Here is a 27,704-nt window from a genome sequence, read left to right as displayed (position 1 = left end):
CTAAAGCCCTAGAGTCTTTGTCCCTAAAACATTCTCTGTTCCACATATTAGGGCAGCTTCTCAACTAATATGAATCATTACAACTTCACTAGCTTGAATGAGTTATGACAACATGCATAAATTTTGGATTTGGCTCTCTTTTCTTCCAGCTTTTATCTACATGCCTACGATACTGCCTGTCAGAATACATATATTTTCACAGTACCTTATAAAGGGGAAAAATATGTTTGAAGCATGATTCGTTTTGTAGGATACAAAATCAGCAAATAACATCTGAAGGCTGCTTTTGTGATTAGGAACAGGATGTACTATAAACCTTTAGAGATGCAGATAAAACAATACACAGAAACGTTATGACAAATGTGTGCACACAACTGAACTTAAAGTTTGCCCCTTTCTTCACAGGATGCTCAGTTTCAGACACAATGATTTTGAATGAATTCTACATATATGAATTCTGAGGATGGATGATTGAATAATGAATAGAGATGAATGAGCAAATGAGTGATCACCTTCAGTAGAAGTTTGAATCTATTAAGATGAACAATAAATAAGAATGGAAATGGAGTTTGACAACTCATGTTCACTCTAAGGAGACACAAGAAAGTATACTTAATTGCAGCTCAGTTCTAAGGCAAAAGAGAGGACATTAACGGCAAAAATATTTGAAGTGCTTGACAAAGGTAGTTTTAAATTGTATGTCCAGCACATTCCATGAATCATAAGATTTACGGTCCAAATTGCAAAAATGGCTACCACTTGCATATTACTAAGGACAAAGCCATATTTTAGGCACATTCATATAAGTAGGAATTATATTCAGCTTTATCATTCAGTGTCTATCCAACATAATACAGCAAATTAACTGCCCTTAACCAAAGAAAATGTTGTTTTGCTTAGACTGGTACGACTATTCATCACCATAGATTTTTCTTTGAGTTTCCTTCTTCCTCTTGTCAGCTCCCAAATCACAGCTCTACAAACAAAGATATGTTTGCGAAAAAGTGGTGCTTATGAATTGTCCTGACTTCAGTGTGACATACAAGCTGATGCCTGTAGAAGCTGGATCAAATACTTATTATAAACTGGCTGCTCTTGAAGCTTTCTATCATTCCAAATAGAAGACCGAAATACTGTTTGACATCATATTATTCAGTATAATATTACTATAGTATCAAACTGCTTTGCTGATGACATCAACTCTTGCACGTTCGACCTTTTGCTGCTGATTCCACTTGAAGCATCTAAATTAAATAACAAATTTCAATTTTTTAAATACTCTATGAAGTCCATTGCTTGAAAGCATTAACTTCTAAATTCCTTATTTAGTTCATACTATCCACCTACAAATGTTGTTTCAGTTCTAAATATCACAAATAAAGGAAATGATCTGAAAAGGTACTTGATTACCTACAACTTCAAAGTTATTTCTCATGCAAGTCTATTATTATTATTCCTCATAATGACCCAAATGGAGTCAAGAGACTAAACAAAGTCAATATTTTGACTACTGTCTTCCTTCTGAGATAAGTAACTGCTGCTTCAGAAAAGGAAGTGCACACATCAGCTCAAAACAGCTAAGAAACACAGAGTAGATTCAGTCTACTTTAAGGTTTTTCCCAGTTGAGATCAATGATGCTCTCAAGCATTTTCAGACTACACTGGAAACCTTTTTCTATGGCCTCCCAGCTCAATATATCCTTTCCATGAGTTTTTATTTTCTGTTATGTCTGTTTTATAGTATAATAGAACACCATACCCCAGTGCTGCTTTTATTAGCTGGTTAACCATTTCAGAGCCATTCAGTAGTGAGTATGAGGTATCAGACTGTAAAAGGCAAGAAAAGGAAACTTTACTTCCATGATAAACTTAACGTTTACTGCAGTACTTCCGGTGTCCTAGAATTAATGTGAAAACTAATGATTTTCCTTAGCAAGAGTTAGGTTTCTTATTGGTGAAAGCCCAAAACATTTGGCTTTTCATAACTAATATGCAGCCATACAACTAAAATAAAAAGGAGTATTTAAAAGACCTCCACAGTGTGCTAGGTGGCATATATAAAATCGAATAAATGGAATAAAATGTGGCTTAGAGAAGCTAACTTCCCAAATTTAAAACAAGATTCTAACACAAATCTAAGTCAAGATTCACACTGAACAAGTGTGCAGTATTTTTTATAACATAAGAGCTGAGTGATACCAAGTGGCACTTCCAAGTACAAAAAGCGTAAACTTTAGAAGTCATAGCATGAGGTGTTGAAGCCAAAAGTATAACTGGCCCCAGAGAAGGGGTTAAAGGCATTTCTGGACAAGAGTTATTGTGGAGAGTGGCAGAATACACTTGCCTAGGCATCTGTCTTCACTTTCAGAGACTGCAGGCTGGATTAGAGGAACCTTTGCTTTAACAATCTGCAATGTGTTAATCTCACATTAATGTAATAAAAAATAAAAGCATGACAACTCAGTATTTTTGATTCTTCAGGATACACAGGAAAAATATGAAAAAAACTTTTTCTTTTGGTCCAAAACAATTCAAGTACAAAATTTAGTGCTGTGATCATTTGGGAATCTATTTTTTCAATCTGCCAATGAAACTTGTTCATGCTGTATAGTTGTTATAACTAAGAACTAGCTGTTGTCCAATACAGGTACCACTGAAACACTCCTCTGATGTATGAAAGAAAGATTATCCATATTTTACAAATAAGAAAGCGAAGCAGAAACAGGTTAAAGAACACAAACAAGTTCTCATGGAAAAATCTGTTAGCAGAGAAATTAAAAGCCTCCAAAATCCCAGGTTAGCACTGGCCCCATCCTTTCCTTGAGAAGGAACTTTAGGCTGGAGCTGTGAGTCTTTAAAGATGGTTATCAGAATAAAAACTCCATTTCAATGACCTCTGTATAAATATATTACTCCTCTGCCCATAAGTCTTATAATCTAAGCATCTATTTCTGGGTTTTCAGTACATTAGAAAAGGTCCAAGAGCTAAATCCTGCTCAACTGAAGCAAACAGTAAAGCAACCTCCACGTATTTTGAAAGCTCCACTAAGTAAAGCATAGGACATATGGGAGTCTTCAAAAATGCATATAGCAAGCCCCAGAACCGTCAGAGGAAAGAGACATGAAATCAGTTCTGTAATTAAATTGTAAAATTTAAAGTAGAGTCAATAATTATCAACTTTTAAATAGAACTTCTCGACAAATGCAGGCAAGGTTACAGAGCGATCTATAATACTGCTCCACCTTCTGTATATGGATCTTACATTGATAAGAAACTGGCATCTTTTAATTATTAAAAATCTAGGTACTGACCTCAGAACAGAAAAAAATTGCATTTACCTTATTCATATTTTCTTCTTTCACTGAGTTTTCATATATGACAATTTTTTCCTCTAGAGATTTCTTCAGAATATCTATCTTATTTCTATTTCTGGATCCTACTTTTTTCATTTTGGAATGCTGCTGTAAGAAGATAAGCACAACACTGAGTATTCGTAAAAGGCAGATGGAGGAGCTAACATTAATATTATTACTTACTATTGTTTGTGGGCAGATTCACCAACTAATGAAACACTTGGCAAGGATGACTCTCACTGAGAAAATATTCCCTGAGATGAATGTACTAGCTATTCATTCAGAAGACTCCTTCAGATATTCAAAGACAAAGACATTCCAACTTTCAAACAAAGTTGGAAAAAATTTTGTAATTTCTTTCAAGTAGAATGATATATTCATCATTTCCATAAAAACTGCTAGCACATAAATTTTATTTTAAACAAGCTTAGCAGTGATAATAAGCAAAGATTTTAACTGATATTTTCTCTCCTCAGCACTGTTTAAAATGAACAAAGAATATTAATTTAAGAATGACATTGTTTTCAAGACACAGTATAAGAATCACAAATGAATCATGATAGTATTAAGGGGCACCGTTCCATGTAATCAAATTATTCTTGACCTTTATATTCTTTAACAGAATATCAACTAAGTATAATGTGCTCTTGGGGAAAATGATAACATCTGTTCAACTACAGGGCTTTGCAAAGTCATTTTCTGTCTTAAGTACTTTAGAAATTACTAAGGTTTTGAACTAGGCTAATACAAAGTACAATTAACCCAAGTTACTTTACACATTTAGAAAACATAACTAAACCAAATCAAAACAGGTAAAAACTGTTCTATTATGATGCTATCCCAACAATTCATACAGAAGAACAATTTTCTTCCTTCTGTTTAAGAACTGAAGGTAATTTATGAATCCACAGGTTTTACATTTCACTGAAGAATTAAACACTATTCACATAATTGTAAAAAAAAATAAAAATAAAAATAAAGCCAGAAAGGTGAACTGCTAGATTTGATAGAATTCTTGTTTGAAAAGTCTCTTTGAGCAAGTATGCCTGATCTTTTGTTTATTTAGGCTTTAGAAACAAATAAATAAACAAAAATACGCCACTCTATATGCCTTGTTCTTTTGGAAAGAATAATAGTAATTCATGCCCAAACTATTGCGAAGAAGGGTCAGGTATCAGGAATTTTTCTTTTCTAAACAGACAAGAGAGCATATGGCATTCCCCCTAAAACACACACAAATGTCTCCTTACTTTATGAAGTCTCACACATAAATTATTTCAACTTACTAATGTGCAGGGGCAATCAGAGAAATCTGTTTGCGATGGACAGGATCAAACTTTTCCCTTAGCAGGGCACCAGTGCTAAGACCTTTCAGGGGGCTCTCAGCAGAGACACAGCCCCTTTGGGACACCTATTTGCTTCTTTATACCTACACCTTCACCCTGGGAAAGCTGCAGGACAGCAAGCAACAAAAATATGCAACAGTGTGTGAAGAAAACATGTTTATTCACCACTGCCCAGACTGCACATTCAAGGTCCACAGATCCACACTGACACCGCCATCACGCCTAGGTAAGCGGCCACGGACCTGCGCCTGCAGATAAGGCCAAAACCCTGCAGACACCTTCACGGAAGGGTGGCACGTTCCCACACTGATCCCACCTGTTTGCTGGGCATTGCTAAACGCTGGTCCACTTTCAGCAGCTCTGCTTCCCTCCATGCCGACTCGAAAGCCTGGAGCAAAGTTCTTGCTCTTATTTTGGGCAGAGCCAAACTATCATCCATTTGGGAAAAGCAGCAGTGGAACTCCTGCCTTATTTTAAGCAATTCCTCTTCAGATAATGAAAGGGGTAAACTTAGCAGTTGCCTGTTAAAAAAACCAAGAAAAATGTACTGTTTTGTGATTCAGACAAATTTATATGAAACAAAAAAGACACACACAAAAATATTGTACATGACAATGATCATCCTTTCCTGTCTTATTCATTCATCAGATAAATATTTCCATATAGGATTCAGTTGTTTAACAGATTCAGTATGTCCTTGAGGATGCCTTCTATTTTATATACAGAAACTCCTGTCCTGTAAAACTGCATGGTCAAGAAGAAATAGATTATAAATAAATAAATTAATTAAAAATCTTAACATTTCAAGTATAATCAATGAACACACAGATACCGCCTATGCACAGAACCCCTCCACCATTTCAGACACCACACAAACCCGGAACGCCAGGGCTCAAATCAACGAAAGAGCTTCCCTTAAAGCCTCCCTGTGCTGCTTTCCCGCACTACTTAACAGCCACTGCTGAATATATTTCCTGTAAAAATATAAGGTGCTTCTTCATTATAAACCCCTGCGTGTTGTCTACCCCATCACCAGGTTCAGAGGTTTGAGTGCAGCCTGTGTAATAAAGCTTCCAGTAGCCTCAACAACATGGGTTATATTTTAGCAGCGGTTTGAATCACCCCAAAACTCTTGCTTGGTATAAGCAATTCACCTTCCAGTTGTGCCTAACCTTAGACTACCTTCCATCTACCATCTCATGACTGAAATATTTCTTTAAGAGTATTTCATAAAAATAGCCTAATTTTCCTTCAGATTTTTGTTTTTCACAATCTCCCCAAAAGGTCTTTGCATTTAAAGAATGAACAGTATATTGAATAAAGAATAGTTTTCCTTTAAAAAGCATATGCTGCTGTACCTTGCATTTAGAATGATGTTTTCATTCAATACATCACAGTCCTACAGAACTTCATCTTTTCATTAGAGTGCTTCCAGTTCTATTCTTCTTTTGGTTTACTTATTCAGCAATGTAAACTTAGCTCTTAAATCAAAACTTTAATAAAGTTTCTTTCTCTAACAACTCATTTAAGGCAGTATTACCCAAACACGCATTTTCTGTATACTTACCGCTTCACGTGCTTAGACTTTTATTAGAAAAAAATCCATAGTATAAAAAAAGACTGCAAGTCATGGTTTTGTCATATCCATATTTAAAAAGGTCCTTAAGCATCAATGTTTTTCGTGGTGATTCTGGATCAATTCATAGCGTCTTCAATGAGCAACAAAAGTGCAACACTATCATTCAAAATAATTCTTTGTGAAAAATAGACACAGCAGATAAGAGTGAAAAGACTAAAAGCTGGCATCTGTGATCGAAATATCAAAACTGACAGACAGCGGAGATGATGACAGGTTTTAAGAGGCTTTTTTACAGAACTGTTGTACCAATGTACTCTTTATATGTATTTTCCAGTATTTTACCAGAAAAAAAATAAGCAGCTTATTGTTGCTGTAAATAAAGATAGTATCTAAGAAATAGGCAGCAATGCAGACTGGAACACAGTTATCACGGAATCATAAGTTAGAAATAGGAAAGACCCGTTGGGTCATATAACCTGATGTGTAGAATTGTTCTCAGCAATATATTCAGAGATAATAAGAAAAGTCAGAAGATACATCTCACAGAAAAATATTTAAAATGTTGAATAAAATACTTAATGAAATTAGAACCAAAAGGGAGGCGGGGGGTATTTTTATGCAGTCTTATACTGTGCAGCTGGTAAACTTGTAAGGATGATCTCTTGATAAAACTGCCCAAACAAAAAACTGTTTCTCTTTAACTATGAGGTATGAAGGAGAAACCTTAACTAACATTTTTTTTCCCTCTTTTATTTTTCATACCTGCTATATTTGCTCCAAAGGCAAACTGCCTAACATGGGATTGCCTGTTTCAGTTACATCTCCTAAAGTTGCAATTTTGATAGCAGCTTATATTCTCATGCTCCCGTGTTTCTTACAATATCTCTTATCAAATAAACATTACATAGGAAATACAGTGCTGGTGTTTTGCTACACAGGTAGCACAACAGCTAGAACAAGAAAGCTAAGAAAATGATGACAACCTGTGCAAACCTCTCAAGGATCTTGTTATCCAACCTGTGCAGCACCATGCATGCAGACTCTCATCTGCAGTCATGGTCCTGCCCCATGTAGGGTCTCTGAGCAGTGGCAAATCTTCCTCCCCACCTCGCACAGGCCACATCACAGCAGGCAGCAAAGGTCCAAAGGTGCAGCCAGAGACAGCAAACCGTTCTGCAACATCTCTGACATTGCGTGCCAGGACTCCTCGCTAGCCTGAGACCCTCAGTGCCAGAGCACGTTGCCAGTCGGACAAATCGGCCAAGTCTGATAACTGGAGCCCAAGAACTGGAAAGGTATGCTATCATGTCATAAATTTACGAAGTATAGTAAATTTATGGAAGTACAGATGGAGAACATAAAATGAGCATTTGATGAGTAAAGTTTGACTTGGGGTTCGAAAGAATTAGGCTTGATCTACTAAATGACTTTTCTGAAGTACTGGATCTCCGAGAACGGATTGAGAATAAAAACGGAAGATATGCAAGTGAGACCTGACACACAGTGAACACAAGTATTAAGATACCATTCCACTCTCAGTTTTGAGAGCACAGTTTCCTGGAAATGCCACTGATGCATTAGTAGTGTCAGACCCCCCCCTGCAAGGGCTGAATATTTGTGAAAAATCCATTCCAAAGTATACAACAGAGAACCGATCATTAAGAATTTTATCCGGACAGGTGTTAAAACTCCTAGCAGATCTCTACTTACAAGCCTAACTAAGAAAAGGGAATGGAGAGATACTTACATGAATACTAACTGCTCCCAATTCCTTAATTTTTTTTGTTCTGAAAGACTCTTTTCCAGTTCTTGGCTTAGTTTTTGCGTGGTGAGGGGAAGCAATTCTTCAATGGCCATGCTCTTCTCATGTTCTTCTCTTTCTAACTGCTCACGTTTAACAGCGATCTCCTTTTTATGCTCCTCCACAACTTCTAGCAGGTACATCTTCAAAACATTGAGCTTTATCAGTTCTTGCACAAATACTCCATACTGAATACGTTTAAGCTCCTCAATGGTTTTCTCCATTAGTCTAAAGGTAAGCTCTTTGAGCTCTTCACTGGCTTCATTATCAAGTTTCTCAATAAGTTCTTCAACTTCAACAGCATGATCACTCAGAAGATGTTTCCAGTGGCTGATGTAATGACTGACCTCCCGAGTTGTTTTGAAGGTGTCTCCTAGCGACAGCTGCTCCTTTCCATGTTCTTTCTGCTGATTCATTTGCCAAAGAAAGAAGCAAGGTAAAAGGAACCTCTCTCAAATTCCAGCTTTTTAAATATGTATCTTCTAGCAAAAAAAATTTTTGAATTTTTGTTTTTCAATGTTCAGAGACTTACTTAGCACTCAATGTGATAGTTTTCTGTGTATCTAGTAGGCTCTTTTAATTCAGATTATTATTAGATAGAAGGGCTAAACAATGTATGATCTTGTGGTCTGACTTAATCCCAAATGTCTGAAATGCAAAAATCTGGCAGGATTCTACAAGAGAATGTGGGTCAAAAAATACCAATGTAGGGAAAAAAAAGAAGTTGTTTGGATATTTTCTTTCTTACAGCATACAGCAATTTCTCTGAAAGCTACATCAAAACAACCTATACACAGAATAAAGGCATGAATGAAACCTGATCTTTCAGCATTTAAGAGTTTCCCATTTAAGAGCAGTCAGGAAATACTGAAATACATATCCTGCTAAAGGTAAAATTAATCTCACCTAACTTTAATCATCAAAAAAAATTAATCCAAGGTTGGGATTTTTTGTTTGTTTTTTGTTTTTTAACATTTAGGCAGTCAACAGAGAAAGAAAGGGACCTTTGGATAACAATTCTCTCCTGGTTATGTTGGATCACCTGCAATTCATCTCCCATTATCAGACAGTCGCTATTTGGAGCTTTTACAGTTAGCTTTGAATTTTATACAGCTGAAGTTAGGAGGGATGAATGCTACCTAAACCAACCACAGGTGCAGCATCTTTTAAACTTTTTACCTTGTAATTACTATACAGGAATTTTAACTTAAATGACTGTGAAAGTCATTTAAGTCACATGCAGAAGGGAAAACTGTAGAAAGGACAACTGCCATGAATCTGTGACGGACAGATCTGGCACAGATCTCCCTTAATGAGGGAGAGCCTCAACCAGTCTTTTGCCCTTACATCAGAGGTGCTAGTCAGAATCTCCTTGAAGAGCAAACTTTAACATACTTTAAGTATAGGGGTGTCACAATTTTCTCCAGTCTTATGACATTCTTGCAGGTTTTTCTAAGAGAATAGTGACTAATCACATCTAATTAAGACAATATGTTGTAGTACACAGCTAAAAGCAATGGACACTTATTTTCATATGTGCTCTGGGCAATGTTAAACACCATCATATAAAAACTACACTTTATCTTTCAACTCATCCAGTTTTTGCTTCATAAGCACCCCATGACAATAAATATGCTGAAAATAATTACCTTTTGCAATATTTCTCGCCTTCGCTTGATAATGAGTTTCTGATGAAGCTTTTGCTTTTCTTGTTTTAAATCATGATCAAATTTCTGTTTAACAGAATTAATTTCAGCCTGAGCTTGGTCCAGCAGCATTCCCAAATGATTTTCAGACAGATGACCTGCCCTGTAATAATAGAGTTTAAAATCTGTTACCCTAAATTCTTAAGAACAAGAGGATATTTGAGCCAATTAGTACCATAATAAGGCTCAACTAAGTAGCCACACAGAATGATCTTTGTTCCTCTTGCAGTAATACCCATGGAGACTCAAAGAGGCAGTTCATTAACAGAAGGATAATCTTAATCTCCGAGAGGAGTCCAGAATTTAGGCTGCTTGCAAGGTAGAGTGAAGATGTATAAAGTATGGGATGAAGGAAGGAAGAGAAGGCAAATGCAAAACCAAGTATTTATCAGTTAGTAATGCATACAATACTCAAATGAGACATTTTAAACTTTTTTTTTAACTCCCTCTCATCATTAGCAATGATTCTCTCTTTTAAGGCGATAATTTAATCAAATAAAAACATTTAATAATCATTTAAAGATAAAAACCAATCACATCCATGAAGAGATTTACATTCATATTTCCAATATTTAAACCATCAGAAAAATTACACAAACTAATAGAGAAATAATCTGACAGAGCAAATTCTCATTTTTAAGCAGTTTCATACTGAAGTTTAAGAGCACAGTCTATCTCCAGTTGCTATAGCACTCAACTTCAAAGAGTAAGCAAGATCCCAATCACATCTATGACAGATAAAAAAAAAAAAAAATCTCCCTCTCCACGAACTTGAACTGAAATTACCAGCTATTTACAAAATTCAAAAACTACCTGCTACTCTATTTACAACAGAAATTCCCCAAATCTTTCTTGGACAACAGAAGAATAAAAGAATACATTAATTCAGTCAGACCAGGCTGTTAGGTATTTGCAAGTTACAACTTCTAACATTAAACTCAGTAGACTTCCAAAACGTGGAACTGAAAAGGTCAAAATGGAATTTTGGACAGAAAGTACCAATTTCTAACCTCAATCTGGAAGTTGTCCAAATACTTTCTAAAATATTTTACTGCTTTTCAGAAAAAATGAACATACAATCAAATGAACTGAAATCAAATTAATTTTGCAAAATATCTGAAAAATCAAGACCTATTAATGTGTTGGGCTTCCATGTCCCCATTCCAATAGGATAACTGGCAAAACTCATAAGTGAGACAGAGGGCTAAATGTCATAATCTGTTATCCTTTGCCAAAAAGGACAGAGTCGCATTCTGAGAAATTTTATTAGGATTTGTTGATATTTGTCACAGCTTTGTTCAAAGCAAAATCCTTAAAATACAAGCTGAAAGAAATAAAACAGAAAAAGCAGCCATCACATTGTTGCTGTGATGGACAGCTTCCATACTTCATGTCTCTCCATCTACTGTTCAAGCAACCACAGGCATCTGAGCAAGCCATGAAGCATCATTTCCCCTCTATGCACATGCACTGGAAAGAAACTCAGATTTGCTTTATCACACATTTGCACCAACCAGAGAGCTTCCTTTTACAGAGCTCTTTCAAGGTCTATCCATCCTATTTTTTTTTAATTTTCTGTAGGGAAGCACCTTGAGAGCAATCCACCAAGCATCACTCTGTCCTTCTGCTCAAGCATTTTTTGCCATGAAAGCAAGCCAAGATAAACTTCAGTGGTACATCCAAAAAACCAATAATAGATTCAATAACATTAATTTTCCATTCCATGTTTGGTAACTTTAAGTCTGGGCCTCCTTTTGTTCCAACTCAAGGCTAAATATTAGTCTATCAAGGGTAGATTTATTAGGGTAAGGAAGTGAAGGGAGATAATAACCAACATATTACTTTCAATGCATTCAGCCTATCTTTTATTGGGGAAAATAAACCCAGGCTCACTGCATCCAATTAAAATCCCTGTCTAGAGCAGTGAAAAGGGGCTGCAATAGGAAAAGATGGATGTGCTGGAACCATTCAGTAAGTGAAATATTTAGGAAAACCCATACAACATGCAAGTGACTGGAAGATGATATAAACACCAACCTATACCTAGGATAAAGAAAAGTCCACATTATTTTAGTTTCAAGTTGTTGATTTATTTGGGCATCTAACATGCCCACAGCTCAAACTGTAAGTGATGTAGTTCTGTAAGACCCATCTCTCTATTTAGAAAACCATATAACAAAAATAATGGGTGAAATCCTAGCCCCACAGAAGTCTATAGGAGTTTGCACAGCGACTTACGTTTAGGAGCATTAAGTTAATACTTTGAAGGTTCAGTTACATCACGAGACCTGCATTTCTGGCTTTTCCACATTTCTGCATTTATGGTGTAAAAACAACTACTCTATTAAAATTAAAAGATACCCTGTTCCCAAAGGACTATGAACTGAAATACAAAATAAAAGGAGCGATGAGGAGAAGAGTAAAACAGTACAGACTGAATGACAAACTGCATGGTCTCAGCATACTAGACATCTAATTGCCAAAAAAATGTGCAGGTTTCAGTTTAATGCCTTTGAACAAGGAGAATGTTGAAGTAATGATAAGATAAGATAAGATCCTCCCAAATGCTGTGGGCCTCATGGAAAATACAAGGTGAAATAGGTGGCCAACAGCAGCTGGTATTGTAGGTCAATTAGATTTCTCTGCAATGACTTAACTTCTCTGTAATGAACAAAAGCTGACAAGTTTAGGAGAAAATGGGCAGTGAAGGACACAGGTAAGCAAAAGCATTTGATACAGTAGAGACAGCTCCCTAAGGATAAAAAATGAGGGTGTGAAGTGGTTTAGGAAAAAGAGGGCTGGACCTTAGCAAAGCAAGAATGCTTTGGGAAGGCTACAGAAGGGAGGGGAAGGAGTTGTCATTGAAACATAAGGCAGAAGTAGAAAAGTTGCACCAATCTGGACAGTTGGTTGAATCATACGAGAGATGAATACAGAGATTGTCTGCAAGATGACACTCACATTACCGCACCTCAGATACTTCAGGATTTAACTCTGCTGAACTAGCAACTTGCAAATATAATCTTGCAGAAATAATTCAAGGTTACTAATTACATACAAAGGTACAATGAGAAGATGTTGTAAGAGATTATTAGAAAACATCATATTGATGCAGTACTACCAGCAGCGTTAGCTTAAAAATACCTGCTCCCTGAAAGGTCCAGCAAGACTGTTCAAAAAACTACCTTGATTATAAAAGGTCCACATAAATGCAGAATATTCAGAGTAATACTAAGAGACCAATAAAATATGTTTTGCTTTGATCTTTTATGTCAAAGATGATCAACTGCCTACTTTAAAAATACAGCTCAAAAGAAACACTTGATATCTTATAAAAATTGAAATTTCAAGAGAGATTTATGAAGGATGTTGAGTTCTTTACACGTAATGAATTAGCAGAACTGGATCAAGTTTTTAAGAAGCCAAAAAAAGGAAGGAAACTTGGTGTGAAAGAGCAGATGCTGGCAGCAGAATGACACAAGGCGCTAGAGCTGCCCTAGCTCCAGAATGCCAAGAATCCCACTGCTTCTGCAGGTCCCCAGGACCCATCAGCATTACTGGACCAACACTTGGATAAATACTGCCTGAAGTGCTGCCTTTCTGCCCATTTATTCACCATGCTTTTCTTCAAGGAAAAAGATAAACAGCCTAGCTGTAGACACCTAGAAAACTATCATTATGGGTTATATTTTTAGACTTGTTTTCCTGCATTTTGGCACTGCAGACTAGATTCGATTTCCAAAAGGCACTGAGTATCCACAGCCAGCTCTGACAAATGGGACCTTTTATTTAAATGCTGTCTTCAGAAAGCCCAGATTGAAAACTCTGGCTGCTCTATCTCATTTAAAATGTTCACTACCACCCAAGAACTGTTTCGCTTTGATTTTAATTTCATAACCAAGAAGCTCCTTATACCTGACATCACAGAATCTTTTCTAAGTTAATTTGAAATTTCCTTCCTACCTGATATATTTTAAAAATCCTATTCCGCTGCATTTCTGAAAGTCCTCTGCCCACATCATATATGTGCTGGTTTATGTGCTCCTGAGTCTTTTTATTTGTGGAATATCTAATCCACACTTTTTCTCATTATCAAACATTATCAAAACTAGAAACATTTGACTAAGATCTGCATATCTATTTACATGAGCAAATTCAATGCTAGATTGAAAAAAATCAACAGATTATCCTATAGAATAGGATCAGACTTCTCTTACTGCTCAAATTTGAAGGATCCAATCTGTAAATATTCCCTAAATAATTTTATAATAAAAAATTGAAATTCAAGCCCACCTATTATATGTTACAACTTCCTCTAGGTTTAGACTTGGATACTTCAGTTTACAAAAGTATACAAAAATACCTAGCTTTTCAGGTAGTCAGTTTTTAAGGCAGAGGGAAATTCCTTTGGATGCAGCCATGATTTGACTGTGGAGGAGAAAGAGGAAAGAGTATTTCACAGTCTCACGTTTGCTCTGCATTGTGCTACAGTGGCTGGGAAAGGGAGCTAGGGCAGGTTTCCCTTAGTTTTACTCCTTACTAAATCTGCCTGTACATTTCTTTGCAGCTTTGAGTGTGAGAATTAGGTCTACTCCCACAAAGTCAGGTGTGAACTCTCTTGCACTAACTTCTCTTCAGCTATGGCTGCTTTTCCTTTGTCCACTAAATACTATAGCTACTGCGGACTCAGAAAAGTCTGAGAGGGGAATGTTAGAGGATTTACTTTTTGATATTGGTAATGATGCTTGCAGGGATTTCTTTGCTGTTTTGTAGGGGTGGGGGTTGGTTTTTTTGTGTGTTTTTTTGGTTTTAGTACAAGTAACTAACTTACTATAATACACCTTTTGGGATGAGATGCACAAGATCTTGGATTTCTAATACTTGAACTTCTCTCTCTATTCTATGGTTGATCTGATCTGCAATGATCAACATTAAACAACAAATTCAAGCTATTTTTTCAGCTTGAGAAATCTCAGTTGTTCACTGCTATGATTTGTAGCAATGGATGCACAGAGATGAGGGTCTGATAAGAGTTCTTCATGAAGGATTTTCACATAACCACATCTGCGAAAACATCTCAGAATATTTCTTATAATCTGATTCCAAAGAGGTATGAACTGATGGAAGGAAACTCCTAGTGGAAGTTTTTTTTAATTGCATTGTATCTTCTATGCCGAAGGAGTTATTTTTGTTTTTGAGTCACTCTGCTGCAGACTTTAGCAACGTACGCAAGGCAGAGCAGGCATGCTGGAAGACTCAATCTGTGATCCATAGATCTTGAGACTAAAGTTAGGGGATGATTCCAATAAGGAAGAGGCAAATAAGATAATCAGGAAGAGCAAGTGAAGGTTACACAAATCAGTCAGGTTAGTTTATCATGTCAAGAGATACAACTGATACACTCTTTGGTAGCTCTTATTAGGCTTCCTGTTTTGTTAAATTATATTACTTTTAATTTAAGCCAACATCATGAAAAGAAAAAGAAAACAGGCAAAGACTGCATATTGATACAGTGCTATCTCTCACTGTTGCCAGTGATTGGTACTAATATAAATGTCTAAAATATATAAATAAACATATAAGCCCAAGAACAACACTAACAGTAGTAACTTGCTTTCCTGACCAGCAACATATTCTGCTCTCCTGGCAGGCTCCTCAATAATTTCTCCATGTGCCAGAGTAGGAGATGCCACAGTCCTCTGGGTGCCAGCGTTGAGTTCTCTCTCAGAGCTCCAAATCGTCACCTCAATCTCCAGTAAGTCACCACTTCTCTCTCTCTCCCTTGTCTATGAGCACTTCTACAAGCATCCCCCCATGGACTATTCAAATTAGCCTGTACCTGTAAGATTTCCCAAATTAGTTAAATGAATGTTTAACAACAGTCCATTTCCAGGTCCACTTTTTACTTCATTGAACTTTTGCTTTTAAATATTCTCTGCAACAGGTGTCTTCTCTGCTAGTCAAGATCCTCCCCAGTCACATTATTTACAAACTTAGTCAACTGTGGATATAGCTACTTTAGAAAGTGTTTTGCATTCCAGCTCGAGACTGTACATCCAGCTCCTCACAAACATGTTCAATTGCAAGTGAATCTAAATCGCCTTTCCTGCTAAGACCAGACATTCATGTATAAAGAACCCTAATGCATGACCTTCACTGGTATGTATTCCTACTGACTTTGTAAGACTTTTCACGTGACTGTTTACCTGAGGAATTGATGTATAAAGATATTTGGACTGTTAGATGAAGGTGGTTCACACTGAAGTCAGAATTAATAACATATCTATACATGTTCCCAGTAATTCATCTACACACTGTACAAAGCGAGCACACACATAAAGCACATATGCTGAGATACTAAGTAATATAGCAATCATTAGAAAATATTCTATCAGAATTAATATTAAAAATAACAGATACATTTTACACACTATTCCTGCTAGGTAACATAGACAAAAAGACTTTTGAAGATGACTCTGTTGTCATCCAGGTAACACTGCTGTGCAATACAGCTGCCAGGAACAGTTGAGATACTTGCCTTTCCATCTTATTAATGAGACTTGGTATCTGGCTTGCTGCTGCATTTATAAGAGCAGAGGCTTGAGAATCCCATAACTGTACCTTACTTATAAGGCATTCTCTGTAAGCAAATCTTCCATTCAGATGACACTTCTTACTGGCTTGCAAAAAATCCATTAGATCTTCAATGTCTCCCTACAGGAAAGAATATGAACAAAAATATCTAATTAGATGCAATGTTAAATTCAACTATCACCTATAAGTAGCAGTTAGACCAAATTTGTACATTAATAGGGCAAAGTTAAACAGATCTTACAAATGAAAAACAATGCGCTTATATCAATTTAAATCTAATGATCATGTCAAATTAGTACTGTTATTTCAATGAAACACAACAATATTTTCAGGTTTTGGCATGAGTACTTAGCCCTCAGTGTAATGCACACTCTCCTAACTAATTAAACCACCTGTGCATAAGTATATCCCAGTTTCAGGCTCTGCTAGGAGGATTTTAAGGTATTTTAGGAAATGTTGAGCTGAGTCTGACTTCTAGGTGATCTGCTAAAAGGTAGAATTTTTTAGTTTCAAGTTAGGCGTTTTCCTACTGAGTGTTTCGGGATAGTATACACCTAAAAAAGCAGGTAAGCAAGCCAGGAGCTTCCAAACACAGGGCAACAGTGGGGAATGGGAAGGGTTGAGATACCTAAGAAGTTGGTCTGGTAGAGAACGGAGATGGACTCAGGATGGTCAGTGGCAGACACTCTGCTAGAGGCAGGTGACTAAGACAAAGTCAGCTACTCAGGTGGCCAACATCTAGACAGCTGAAATATCCTCAGCGGTTTTTTCACACATGCCCTATCTTTCCCTGTGTACTCAGCAGTCTTTTGCACAAGCATATGTTGCACCTACATCCGTTAATGGCCCACACGGGGCTCTTTGACACTGAGATTTGATAGTGAATCTGACTTTAGGAGTGGGCCCTGCAAAAGAAAGTTCTGACACCTACTTTCCAAACGTTGCTCTGTAACCTCCAGGATTTCAACTTGTTACCCTTTTGACATATGACAACAACATAAAAAAGAGCAATAATCACATGCTTTTCTTTAAGAAGCAGCCAGAATAACAATCCCCAAAATTTCTGAAATCTAGAACACTAGTTTCCAACACACACTGAATAAAAACTCCTTCTAGGAAACAACACAAACTACTGTGTTGCAAGAGACTTAAAATGTAACCAGAAACAAAACTGAAGTCCTGATCATACTCTTCCTCAGCATTTCCCACCATGTAAGCTGCAGATACTCAACCCCTTAAAATACAAAGCATTAGCACTTTGCATGTATCAAAATTTCAGTAATCTACAGATTTGGACTGCAGGTTCAGTATATCTTCTGAAGTGTGGAAAACTAGTTGATGCCTAGCATGTTTTGAAAATGTCTGTGTGTTGCTTCTGTCTCTTTACATGGCCTAAATTACTTTTGAAAATGGCACTTGGTATCCCTACAGTATGCTGAGGTCCCCGTTAACACCAGCCACAGCAGATCTGGAACCAGAAATTTGCTGCATGAGTTATCATAGAACAGTAAGGTTGGAAGGGACCTCTGGAGATCACCTAGTCCAACCCTCAGCGTAGCCCATATGGGGACTGAACCCGCGACCTTGGCATTAGCAGCAGCACACTCTAACCAACTGAGCTAAACCTGCCCCCAAGAGCACAGATCTGCTCTTTGAACACACTGTGGGATGGGCTCCCAAGCAGAGCTGCACCAACAGAGCTTCCAGGAGCTAGGATAGCCTCTGCAGAGCTCCAAGGTGTACAGGCATACCAAAATATTCACACCAAAATTGGGAATTTCTAAATCACAGTCTCCCTTTGCAAGCTGTAGACATTGTTTCAGACTTACTTCTGCTGCAGGATGCAATTGATCTCTTACTCTCATCTTCTCTGAGCAAAGATAAGCTTTTAGCACTTGGGTGCTTTGCAAATATTATTCGTGAATATGAAAGGCAGCATCAAGTACATAATGCCATGGCAAAAACATTTAACTCTTATCATTGTAGAAGAAATTGGTAAAAGTGCATTAATACACTGTTGTTTAGATGTCTAAATGTGCACAACGATGACGTTATACTTTTCTGTATTATTTCTATGAAAATCAGTTAGAAAAGTGATAAAACAGGGATAATATCTTTTAGGCCTGTGAGTGCAGACATTTTCCAAAACATTTCCTAAAAGCTGCTGTTGATTTGTACTCTGTCATTAAGTTAGGAATGGAATTATTATCCTATTACCTGTATTTTAGAGTAATCTTGCACTAGTATTTTAGCTGCTTCTAACCTCAGTTCTCCCTTGAAAATGGCATTTGTTATCTGTGTAAAAAAGATGTTATGCAGCTCCTTTCTCCTGGAAATAGCCAGCTGTCTATAAGCCTTCACAAAATATTCCTCCTGCTTTACCAGAAGAAACCTTTTCAAGTGGTCCTGCTCCAGTCTGTGAAGTCTATCCAGAAGACTTCTGTATTCTACCGCTGGCTGCAGAGATGAGAGAAATTAATAAATCTGAAGTGATTCTCAGTATTCAACATATTTTAAAATTTCATTGTTTCTAGCTCATATATATTCCATGCATACTCTGATTACTGTCATTTAAGATTTGAATGAACTCTAATGCTAAGTCAATGTACATTTTCATGTTTTTCATAAGTTCATTATGAAGTGGGCTGTACAACATTCAATCTGCAATCCAAGTAACATTTCCAAGGCATAATGAAAGCTTTTAGAATTGAGGAAGCATTCTTTAAGATAAATTGTACAAAACTGCTTGAGATTCAACACAAACCGACTATATACAAAATGTATTTCTTAGGCTTCATCAATTCTGAAATCTTATTAAAACTGAACATAGTTATATAAATCAGGGTAATGAAATAGCAATAAGCATACATTTTTAAACAATATAAATCAGAAAAATCTATTACACTCCAAATCTTTAAAAGTTCTTTACACCAGCAGGAACTACTTTATCTATTGATTCCTACAAATTAATCCAAGAGCATCAGGTTAGAGTTACAACAACGAAACAGAATTAATGGCAATTAATTTAAAAGCTTCTTTGCAAGAAATACTTTCTCATAGTTCTCCAACAAGACTTAAATATTCATAGTTTTAATCTCAGATGGTATAAACTCATTTTAAAATCAAAACATACACGACCTACAGAGCAAAGAAAGTTTCTTATGCCAGCAGAGCCACCTAACAGTAGTTATGTTGATCTTGTTCTAAATTTCATGCTGTTTATCTATGGAGAATTGTCCTCTGCACTGAAAACTGCCTGCATCACCCCTCATTCCCACGGAGGCACACCGCAGGTGAAACTTAATTAATCAAAAAGGCAGTAATATACAGTCTGCTTTCGGCATTGTTCTCTGGACAGCAAATAACCACAACAACGTCAGTGTCAGAACTCACTACCTGTGAAATTAAATATATACTCCATCTCTTGGAGAAGGAGGCAACACCTGAGAAGGCGAGGGCTGTGCTGCTGTAACAGCAATTAATGTATTTCCCAGCAAAGGGTGAGCACTACACCAGGAGAGCTCTGCGCAGCTGGTACAGCAGCATCACCACTTACCACCAGAGCACAAGAGGCAACCAAATATCAACATGAAATAAAAATTACATCAATACATTGTCTTCCTCCTACACTACCATAAGAGACCATGTAGGATTAATATAAACACTACATTTTTTTCTTTATTTAATTAGATCATCATTATTACTCTTCTGTAAGAGAAGCAATGTATTTATCATATGAATGCATGGTAAATTTGGCATTTAAGTTCTGCTCTGCCACCACAAATGGGCAATTTTGTTGCTCATCATTGTTAGCTTCAGAGAATGACTTGCAAGGGCACTGCTTGATCACACCAGACCAAAACCATCTTTCTTGGCACTGAATAAATCCATTTTGATAAAAAAAAGTGGTTAGGAGGCAGAGCTGCAGTGGTGAAGCATTTGAGTACTTACTCAACCTGCTGTACTGCTCTTCAACAATAATGTTGACAAATGTGCCCAAAGAAGAGCAAGAAGAGTATAAAATGACCTAGGAGGAGACAGGCACACAATTCAGCTTAGGAATCCTTAAAAACCACCAAAGAGTAGTTTAATTAAAATGCAAGTGATAGATTGAAAAAAAAATGCACACATTTGCCATTGTCAGGACTTACAGTCACTTTCAGGACTGCCTGAATTCCCCCCAGTTATTGCTAGAAAATAGTTTTGGATACTAAGAGCCTCTGTTAAGATGGAGGGGGAGAGGGGACAGAAATTTTCACAACAACACAACTCGCAGATGTCCCTTTAGCAGCAGCTATAATTTGGGTTTTTTTTAAAAAAAGTCAATCATTAACTTCAAGTAAATAATTTTCCTTGTCTCCTTTTCTGCAAACATTAAACCACAGACTCATGAAGAGGGAATAAAAAAGAAAAAAAAAAAAAAAGAAAAGAAAAGAAATGCTCTTAGCAAGGGCAGCCCCTAAGTCCCACATCGGAGTTCAAATGAGAAATTACTCATGTTTGCTTGAGGAAATATGCCTCAGCCAGCAACACAGGCCAGAAACAAAATATACACCTTTCTCTTCTCTGAAACAGAAGGAATCAAAAACACTGTAGGTTGAGATTTTCAGAAGCACTAAACTGCAATTAATTCTTCTCCTATCAGAATTTGGTCAATACGGAACATTCCTGAAAACTACTTTCCTGAGTTTTACTGTCAGATACAACTAAAGAGTAGGCTAGATGGAGGAATCTACCCTCCTTTCTTTCTTATTTCCAGGCTACCTTGCTTCTCCTTTCACCTTCAGCTCCTTCATGACTTTGGAGTACTTCAGGTGACTTCTCTAACCTGTCCTTTTCACCCAGGTTCCAGGGAAGTTAAAAAATCATTTTTCATAGATTCCAATGATTTTTTGCTTTACTCTCCCTCCCTCCCTACTGCCTCTGATTTTCTAGCACCTCTAGCTCAGGATGTTCCTAACCAATGGATATTTGAATGTTCCCTGCTAGCACAATTTAAAATTCATCTGGAAACCTCAAAGAACTTCAGCTGACTCACATAACCTTGTAGTCTCAATTTTCTCCACAAAACAGTTTGATAAATCTGTTCTTCCAGACAACCTCAGCATACTATAGTATCTTTGATGGGACATACCCTCAGCAAAGTAATTACTCAAAGCTGTTATCCTGAATTGTCATAAAGTCCTAAGCAATTACAGGTATACTGTTTGCAAACAGTAAGAAATCATGTTGGTTTGTTTTTTGGTTTTTTACAGAAGGCTAAAAACTTCAATAATGTCTATAAAACAGCATACACAAACATGCTGGCTAAGGAAATATACTCCCGCAATGAATTACTTTGTCCTTATAACCCAAATGAAATGGACAGCTGGAACCTCGACAGTGTCACATTCAATACCTATGTATCACATTTGCGTTGCAGAAGCAATGCCTCACCAGTAAATAATGAACCGTAATACTTACTCCCACCAAGCCATCCTCTTAATCTGAATTATCAGATTAGATAAGCATGAAACAGTAATTTGGAGACTCTACATTAACAAGTTTACAAAGGTGAAATATGCAAAGCCTAAAAGAACATGAAAAATCAACCAGTTTTATCGTAAAAATTCGATATTCTTGAAAAATGACATGGACAAATGGAGCATGATTTTGTAGAGGGGAGGCTGGACTGGTAGTCAGATGACCCAGACTCCACTTCCAGCTAGTGACCACCCAGGAAATCCTGAGCAGTGATGCTTAAGTTTCAGAGAGAGATCTTTGAATGATAGCGACATACATAAGCACTAAATTTTTACTTAAAGGGAGATGCTAAGCTTATAAAGAATTATATTCTGCCTTGAATTAGTTTATCTCACTACTCTCCAGAGGCTATTTCCAGCAGGAGTCAACCACCAGCTCTGCCTAGAATCTATAGGATCATTTTGCTTGTCTTCACTCATTCTGGGGGAAATTAGCCCTTGATTGAGCTTACATTCTCATTACTGCAACATAAAAATATATATTGCAGCCTTTTTAATTAGACTGAAAAACTTCTGGAGCTCCTAAGGACCACTGCAGTACAAAATAATAAATCATAAAAGTTCTTGTTTCACAATGGTTTGAATATACAAAAAATTCAGGGTAAGGATGATCTTTGGCTTTTAGGTGTCACAGATTCTCTTCAGAAAGTTTCATTGTTCTGGTAAAATAAAATACATAGCTTCTTGCTAATGACAAATTATTACACTTGAACTTGCAAACACAGTTATTTAACATTGTGCAGCTTTTCTCTTTAGTCTTGTAAGGGTACAGTTCAGCCACAGTAGTCTAAAAGAAAAACCATAAATACAAAAACAACGTATCATGCAAAGTATGTTGATTTCATATCAGATTTACCTTTTCATTCATTTTTTTCATTAATTCTTCAGCCTCCTCATTTGCAGCTCTTTCTTTCTGGTGTTGAGCCTCCATTTTTTTCCTAGTTTCCAGATTACATTCAGCTGTTAAAGCCACCATCTTCCTTTCATACTCTTCCTGAATCTCTTTCTCCATGGCAAGAAACTGCTTTTTGAAAACTGAACTCATCCTCTTCTCCACATGAGGAAAGAGGTTGTGACTGAAAACCATGTTCTTCATCATCATAGCAATCACTTCCTTACACATCTGCATTCGATATGCCTCCAAATCAGCATCTGCCCGAGTCAGGCTGGTGACCTCCAAGCTGTTGAGAGGCAATCAGGACTGTCTGAAGTCTGAGACTACAGAAAATTCCCACCATAAACCAAGGATATATAGATTCACTCAAAATCATGAAATCAAACGGCAGTGAAGCACAGGAATATCACAGCACATGAGCCTATTAATCATGAAAATAATCATTCATTAAAAAGCAGAGTGAGTCAACTTCTGCTACAGTTACTTCAATGACATATGAATATTCTAACATTCCATTTAGAAAGCTTTTCTTTAGAACTCAAAACTTCCCTTAGTTCAAAGGCAAACATAAGCATCCTACAAAGAACAATTCTGGTGAGAAGCACATTGCAGATGGAGTGTGTATCTGAACAGACTATAAATTCTGCTGATTTTGTAAAATAATTCTAAGCTCACTGACCCATTTATACTAGTGCACTACTGCTTCCTGTTCTGCTGTCATATATTCCTTTCTCTACACAGAAGAGGAAAGACTGTTTAACTACTTACTAACATAAACAAATTAAAATGGTTGTATCCATACTCTAATGAAAGTTAATAAAGAGATTAAAACCACAGAGAAATACAAGACTTCTTAAGAAAGACAGCAAATGTCATGTTGCATATGAAGAGATTCTCACTTACCATTAGAGTTAAATAAATTGGAAGGACAATTATTCTCATTTCACACAGTACATATCTACTATAAATTCTGTAGTTTTGTGCACTCAATTCAGGACTGGAGGATTAGATTTTTTTTGCCCCTGCATGCCAAAATACCTGAACACATAATACTGTATGCTTCTGTGTGCAGATGCAGTATACAATGATTTCTTAGAGAACTACAATACACACTATCAACATCTTAAATCCAGTTTAAATTAATTCTTTTTTTTTAGATAAGCTAAATTATTGATTTGATTTGTTCTGTAAGTAAATCTTAGAATAAATTTCAGTAAATTCCCAAAGTGTTGGGAAGATTTGCAACATATTAGAATAACAGTATATACAAAATGCTATACGTCACACTGTACAAATCCACAAATAACTCGCACATGGTTTGCAACACTTGAAGTGATTCCCCAGCATGGTATCCAGTGTTTAGGTCTGTTTGCCTGCTCACTCACAAGTTGCTAGTTCCTCATAAAAATCACCCAGAAGACATCTTTGTCCCATGCATCTCATGGGAGAGCGTCAACTGCAGCTGAGCTCAAGCTCCTCAACTTAAAGCTCCCTCCAAACTTCCGGTGAGGGAGGAAGGCAGACACAAAACTCATTCCTTCCCCACACCAGAGCAGCAATCACTGTTGGAGGACAGGTCCTTTTGAGCTCGAAGTAATCCCATTCTGCGCCTGAAACATTCTTAATAATACAAAGAACCTTAAGAAGTTTGTGTTTTCTGTAACAAACCCAACAGAATCTGTGCTGTGTGCAGACGGATATCGCAAGAGGCACATGCAGGTACAAAACAGTCTTGGCTGGTGTTGGGGGGACCGGCACCGCTACGTCCACATGGCCCATTCTCAAGGTCCCCATTTCACTGTGCCCTCTGCCATACGGACAGTCCTTCTCACTCTGCCCACGCAGGAAGCACTCCACATTGGCAGCACAGATGCGTATTTTCTATCTTAGTCCTTTCTCTTTGCAGAAATCTTAGGACATTCTGCTGATACAGTCAGATAGGACTAAAGTCTTTATTAACAACAATTTAAAAGAGGAACATATCAGATTTGTTAAATATATATTATACTGAAATATAAAGAAGGATTCAGAAAGTAAAATAGAAACTCTGTGGTGTAACATTACACTAATGATTGTCAGTGGTGGTGGGAGGCTTCACTTCAGTGATTCACCAATTCATTGTTACTATCCTGTAAAACATTAGCCACTGGATTTACTTCTCTGTTTTAATTCCTGCTTTAAGTCCAGTACCTCTGTTTTAATCACATAGAATTTAGAATGGTCGAGGTTGGAAGGGACCTCTGGAGATCATCTAGTCCAGCCTCCCTGCTCAAGCAGGGTCACATAAAGCACACTGCACAGGAAGCCTATCTTTCTTTTGTAAGAAACATCTCATCTTGATTTTCAAGTATTCCATAATGGAGAAGCTAAATAACACTCAATTAATTGTTCCAGTTACTAATTCCTCTCAGAATTAAAAATGGTCACCTTACCTCAGCTTGAATTGGGCTAGTTCCAACTTCCAACTCTCTCTATCTGTTGGACTAATGAGTTCTTTGATCATCATTTTTGTTGTTGTTCACGCATAAATTCATATATAGTCATCTCATCCTCTATTAACCCTTTCTTACTGAAGCATAAAAGACTGAACTCCTCACCTCTCCCACTAGAAGGCAACACTTTACAACTCCAGCATGTTGATACATCGCTTACAACATATGGCATTTAATAGCTATCACAAACGCTGGATACTTTCACCATGCTTTGAATAAAAATTAACCTATTCTTTTCCCAACTGCTTTTTAGTTACTTTACAGTCTTGCTTCTTCAGCAGTGACCCAAAGAATGAAAAAAATAAACACGATCACAACATTATGGTTATCCTTCCCTAGGTCTTCCAGTGTATGTCTTTCCATTTATTGCAACTCCCAACAGACTCCTTTTGAGTAAGATTTCCATGACCTTCCTTGTCTAAAAAGAGAACTGAGAAGGAGCAATAGCTGTACTTCACCTGACATTTAGCCATCAGCAAGTGAGTGATGAGACTGTTAAGATATAAGGTGTATTTTATCTGCAACTCTCAATCTCCACTTGACTGCCAGGAAATCTATGAAGAAGGCACCAAAGCAGAGGAAGCATGTGAACTTTCTACCAACCCAATGGTAATAGTGTAGACAAAAAATAATCATAAGCCAGCTCTTCCAAGTCACATCCTGGAATACAAGAACTATAACCACTCTTCACGGGCAGCTGAAGAAAGGCTGTGCCTGATGTGCTCTACCTCTGGTCTGCTCCCTCCACACAGCAGCTTGCAGGAGTGAATTAAGGCCACCACACGCATCAAAAACTCTGCTTCAAGTTCTCACCCAACGACAGTGTGTCTAGTGTTGAGGGCAGCCTCAGGAACACCCTTAACTGGCTGCATGGATATAGTCTTCGAGTCATAGATACCAACAAGCACTTTGTCAGCACAAATTAGAGATCCTCAATATATAATATAACAAATGCTTTAGTTTCAAGGTCCTCAGAAGAACAGTGCTTACAGTTATCCAGATTAAACATGCAGGATTTTGTGACACCTGGGAAATAAAAATAATCATAATGCGACACTCTGTTCATCCTCAAACACGGACAGATTTAATAAGTTGCTCTAAATGCTCTGCACTGCTCCAGTTACAGCAATTCATGTTTAAAAGGCCTCACATCTCTTCCTGAGCATACTCACCATAACGGAAACATGAAAGACAACGAAGTACAGTTAGCAGATGGCAATCTGTTGATGAAAAAGATCAAAGTTTCTCTTGGGCAAAGCATGCAGACAAAGGATGAGAACAGTGTAGAAAGTAGGTGGTAGGAAGGGGAGGAAAAGAAAAGGTGAAAAGACAGGTAGAAAATGAAGCTGCAAACAGCAAGTGTAAAGATTTTTAACTCACTTGAAGAGGAAGAGGGTTTAAAGATCGGTCAGAGAAGAGCTGGGAGGGGAGAGTCCCAGACGTCAAACACAGAGAAGCAGAGAGAGTGCCTGAACACCTGATGTCTTCCACAGACCTAATGAAAGAATACAGGAAAGCAGATAGGGTCAGGAAAAAACATGTATGGTTAATTTAAAAACCCAGAAGCTACTGAAAAGCCATTGACTACAAAATAACTATGTCTTTAAGGCTTATTCTACAAATTAGAGGCCCACAGAGGGAATTTTGGAACAGGATAATTAATAGCTGCTGAATTATCAGTCTTAAAAAGTAAAATGAACTAATGGCTTTCTGACACAATTTTAAAATGCATTCAGAGTTCATGACGATAAGAAACTAGTGTCGATTTTCTAACGTCTAAATGTGAGAGAAGCATCAAGCAAACTCCCCTTTTGTGGTATTTCCTAATAAAAACAGGAAAAAACTTGCTTCCAGAAGACTCATTTCTCATCTGCAAATGACAGCCAATTACAGCAGCACCCAAACGAGACTGGAGCCCTATGACAGCAGCTTCTGTAAAAGCCTCCCCTAGAGGTACACGGTGCTCCTGAAGAGCATACAACAGAAGGCCACTCGCAGACGGTCTGCATCTTCATTACCCTCCAAGCCTCCCTTGCAGCAGTCCCTGGGTGCACCTCGGCAGAGCAGCCGTGGGCTGCAGTCACTCCTGGTGGGGACGTGAACCCAGAGAGGGCGAGCAAGGACAAATCACCACCACAGCCACCGCAGCAGCCCGGAGAAGCTGCATGCTGATGTGGTATTGCGTCCGCACGCAGAACGCAAACAGGGAAGGCAGCTTTCAGGAGAGGAGGAAAAAGGAAGACAAAAAAAGATGTTATCTACCATCTGCGTTACCCTATCACACTCCAGAGAAGTCAAGACTGACAGAGGACTCTCTTGAAGGCCAGAAGGGAGTTTCACACACCCAGATCTTGAAACCATATCTTCCAGTACTCATTTTAGTAAGCAAAGAAAGCCAAGTAAAGTACAACTGCC

At 37.4% G+C, this 27,704-nt stretch overlaps 1 protein-coding gene across 3 annotated transcripts in view; it reads right to left on the bottom strand.

Annotated features, from left to right (window-relative positions):
• EVC2 (EvC ciliary complex subunit 2) overlaps positions 1 to 27,704 on the bottom strand; it is a 79,171-nt gene that overhangs the window by 17,276 nt on the left and 34,191 nt on the right. Inside the window, exons 10-16 of one of the 3 annotated variants that reach the window (XM_062575326.1) lie at positions 22,759 to 23,083; positions 18,598 to 18,837; positions 16,325 to 16,500; positions 9,730 to 9,889; positions 8,027 to 8,487; positions 5,017 to 5,221; positions 3,340 to 3,462 (exon numbers count right to left, since the gene is read on the bottom strand). In XM_062575326.1, the coding sequence (XP_062431310.1) occupies positions 3,340 to 3,462; positions 5,017 to 5,221; positions 8,027 to 8,487; positions 9,730 to 9,889; positions 16,325 to 16,500; positions 18,598 to 18,837; positions 22,759 to 23,083 (1,690 nt within the window). The remainder of the gene's footprint in view (positions 1 to 3,339; positions 3,463 to 5,016; positions 5,222 to 8,026; positions 8,488 to 9,729; positions 9,890 to 16,324; positions 16,501 to 18,597; positions 18,838 to 22,758; positions 23,084 to 27,704) is intronic. The other 2 variants (XM_062575328.1, XM_062575327.1) reach the window with 2 other exon arrangements.

Source organism: Rhea pennata, chromosome 4 (assembly GCF_028389875.1).
Source record: "Rhea pennata isolate bPtePen1 chromosome 4, bPtePen1.pri, whole genome shotgun sequence".
Classification (NCBI taxonomy): Eukaryota; Metazoa; Chordata; class Aves; order Rheiformes; family Rheidae; genus Rhea; species Rhea pennata.
This window is presented reverse-complemented; position numbering and strand designations above follow the sequence as displayed.